At 34.0% G+C, this 3867-nt stretch overlaps 1 protein-coding gene across 1 annotated transcript in view; it reads right to left on the bottom strand.

The window, feature by feature from the left end:
• Window positions 1-2665: 2665 nt before the first annotated feature.
• Window positions 2666-3867, bottom strand: part of LOC133193170 (uncharacterized) — a 38277-nt gene continuing 37075 nt past the window's right edge. Inside the window, exon 3 of the mRNA XM_061329140.1 lies at window positions 2666-3503. Coding sequence (XP_061185124.1) covers window positions 2666-3503 — 838 coding nt within the window. The remainder of the gene's footprint in view (window positions 3504-3867) is intronic.

Genomic DNA, 3867 nt, shown 5'->3' with positions numbered 1-3867 from the left:
AAACACGCCGTCCATGTGGTCACGAGACATGCTCCATAGCGTTCTGTTCACTGCGGCTAAAAGATTTTTTCCGAGTCTTATATTTCTTACCATGCAGGTTATTTTTTATAACAAGAAAAGTTCTTTTGTCAATCTCGGAAATACGGTGGTTGGATTAGGATTTATTTTACCAGAATGAGCATGGTGACCATCACAACCCGACTCCTCTGTATTGGATGCGTAGTTTTTTTTTAATGTGAATCAAGTATTGGTACGTTCTCTTTATCATATCTGATATGTTTAAATCTGATCTAAATGATATTTAAGGTATTTAATTAATATTTTATTGCTAAGATGTTCAACTATTTTTCTAACTGTAACTTGGCGATTTTTCATCACAAATTGTTCAACTAATGCCACACCTCTTTCCCAGGTTACTTTCACTGGGCACCAGAACGAACATCATATATAACCATCTCCCTTTCGTCACTAAAACAATCAATCCAATTAATGATTGAACTTCTTGCAAGTCCTTAGTCTTCATAAACCATGTACCAATTATTGTATGTCTCTGCAAAGGAATTTCCAAGATTTACGTTAAACTTTACAGCCGTTCCTTGCACGAGTAAGACAGAGTCACCCATTTTTCGTCACAAGTCACCTATATATTGACGTCATTTTCACATTGTGACGTCATAAACATGGACCGAAATATTACATGACATATGCTATTTATAAAACATGTTTATAACTGTTTGTGTACCAAACTTCATTCTGATTTGAATTGTGGTTTTGTAAATATAGAGATAGTTTGCGAACTTTTTGATCACCCCTCGTACAACCTATCATTAACTCAAATGCTGACTGATGTTTTTCATACTAACTGTTATGCCATTACTTATACACTGAACTGTCTACGGATTTTTTCCGGATATATGGACGACGTATTATCAATTAGCAATAGTTACTTCTGTTCATATCGTTTCGATTTATCCAAGTGAACTTGAAACAAAAGATACAGCAAAGTATAACACATCTGTTTCATATTTGGATATTTTACTATAAAAGAATCGCTGACCGTATCCTAACAATAAAATTCCATAATAAACGTGATAAATTCAAATTTTCTATCGACAACTTCCCTTACTTGTGTAGTAATATACCATTTATTCCTGCATAAGGGATTTTTATCTCCCAGTTGATTCGATACGCAAGAGCATGCTCCATAACCGACCAATTTCTAAAAGGAGGCAAGCTATTAGTTGCCGAAACAAGGATATCAACAGTCTTCTTTAAAGTCATCATTTCGCAAAGTCTATGGTCGATACAATGACCTTGTCAGCAAATACAATATATCATTTAGTCGAATGCTGGCTGACGTTTTTCATACTAATTGTTCGTCATTATTTACACACTGAATTGTCTACGGATTTTTTCCGATCATGACAATGAGCACAAGGCGGATGTGACCTGTCGACAGGGGATGCTTACTCCTCCGTGGCCCCTGGTCCTACCTCTGATGTTCCTAAAGGTCCGTGTTGGCTCTACTTAGTATCTGTATTGTTTCAATTGACTTCTGAGATTCATTACGGGTCATTTTCTTCAAATTATTTCATACACCTCTATTTTGTGAGGTATTTCCTTGGATTAAAAATAAATTTACCCAACACAAAAAGACGGACGAGAGTTTTTTATTTTTTTTTTCATAAAGTAAAGTAAAACAATTACCTAATTCAAACAGTCATATAGTAAAGTAATGATTTTTGTATAATGTATGCAATATACCGTATAATTGAAATTTTTGATTGGAATCCTTAAAAAATGGGAGGGAGGGAGGATTGTTAGCGAGAAGTCATTTTAGCGTGTTCGCATATTTCTTACGTTAATTACGTTAACGTTATCAATGGATATTTTTGTCATCAACTCAGTGTACTCCTTGAGATAATTATCATACCATTATTGTAATTTTTGAAAAAAAAAAATCAACGACTAAATTTAATTCAGAGAAATTTCAAACCATACTCAAGTACCTATATATTTCTTTTCAACGTTTCCACTATCTGGTATCTAGATATGGAAATAATCAGATGTCATTTAGTTAGTTGTCAGTAACGGATCCAGCAGGGTTTAGGGAATCCAGACGCCTACCTCTAGGATTTTCAAAATCATTTGATGACAAATTTGTCCCCTCCACTTCAAAAGGAAACACGGAGCTCTCGTAAATTAGTAAGAAGAATAAAGTGGATTACATATCTCAAGATAGCTTTGTGTTTTATTTATTTATTAATTTTTTTTATTGAGAAATTATTTGCTTTTGGACCTAGAAACTGTTGTCTGGAGTGCTGCAATACCCAACTTGTTTTAACCTCGATTTTTTGCCATGTGCATACATGTATAAGTGTTCTTCTATCAATTTCTTTGTTGTATTCTGGAACAATAAAGCTAGCATTGAAATATAGGGAAAAAATTGACGGAAATCAAATAAGGAAAGTAGAGAATCGATCATTTGCGTCGATTCCCTTTAGTTCAAATTGATTCTATGAAATCTTTTATTTATTATCAATATGAAAAAAAAAACAACAAAATTGTCCTTTTTATTCTTATAAAAACAATTTTGTTACAAGACTATTTAAAGAATGATACTCATAAACACCTGTTCACATTTTTATTTGCAAATCAATCAGTATTAAATATCAGCTGATGAATTTTCAACTCTTTCGAAACTAACAAGTAAGTTTTTTTCCTTTTCCAAAAGCTCAATGGCATTGTTCATTCGAAAACAAAAACTGTAATTTTCCGGATTTTTCCTTGATTTTGATTTGATTTGTGGGTTCGTACCACTTGCTAGTGATTGGTCACTTTCAGACTTGTCAGCGTCTTTCAATTTGCTCTCACCAGCACAATTACTTTGGTCAATCCCACTTTTAAGATTTCCCTCCGAATGTCCCGAAGGTTCCTTTGCCTTTTCTTCCTCATATTCCGAGTGGCCTGTATTGTCACGGATGTCAGGGTTATTGGAATAGACCATTCCCAAAACATCAACTGTGTCTTGTGCCACTGAATTGTCTCTTGCGAAGACTATCGATCCACTGTCACCAAGAGTAGAGAATGGACGCCGGTCTAAGCCTTTGACTACGAAAACTTCCTTATTATTAACAGCATCATGAAATGCAGAACTGACAATACGACCACGCGTCCACTTCGTTTCTGAACCGTTTTTATGTACGATACCAACATTTATTGGAAAATATTCCGAAACTTTTGCGTTACATTTCTTTTCGTCATCTCGTCTAAATTTAAAATCGTATTTATCAACAATGTCTTTATTGATCTCAACAACTGCAAAATCACAAGAATTTTCCCGGGTGGTAAAAATACATTTTCCTACTTCTCTTTCGTCTCCATCTATGGTTGCATAAGCTGCAGTATTCGTTGTGGGATATAAATGGTTACATGTCAAAGCGTATGCTTCATGACAGCTTTCAGAAGATCTAGTGTCTTTGACAAATCCTCCTAAAGTGCCACAATCAACTCCCTTCTCTGGAGAAATGTGTCTATTTAACTCCCCACCTTGTTTTAATTGGGTTGCACATTTCATAATGAATTTCTTTTTTTTCAATTTGGACTTTAAATCTTTCTGAAAAAGATTTATTATGGCCTTTTATTTTTTCTGTGAGATTATCAGGATCTGCATTTTCATCCACGAATATCTTAAAGGTTGCGTCTTCCCAAATACCAAATGAGTTGACATAGGGTTCTCTGAAAATAAATCTTATTAACGTAGATAATTATTATGTTTACAAATTTTCAATGATCAATTCCGTTCTATTCAGTTCGACATCATAGTAAGAAATTATCAACAAGATTAGATAAAATACAGGAATTTAT

This window comes from Saccostrea echinata, unplaced genomic scaffold, assembly GCF_033153115.1.
Source record: "Saccostrea echinata isolate AGI-Se365-2 ecotype Australia unplaced genomic scaffold, CSIRO_AGI_Sech_v1 ptg000027l, whole genome shotgun sequence".
Taxonomy (NCBI): domain Eukaryota; kingdom Metazoa; phylum Mollusca; class Bivalvia; order Ostreida; family Ostreidae; genus Saccostrea; species Saccostrea echinata.
The sequence above is the reverse complement of the archived record's forward strand: the minus strand, read 5'-3'. Positions and strand labels throughout refer to the sequence as shown.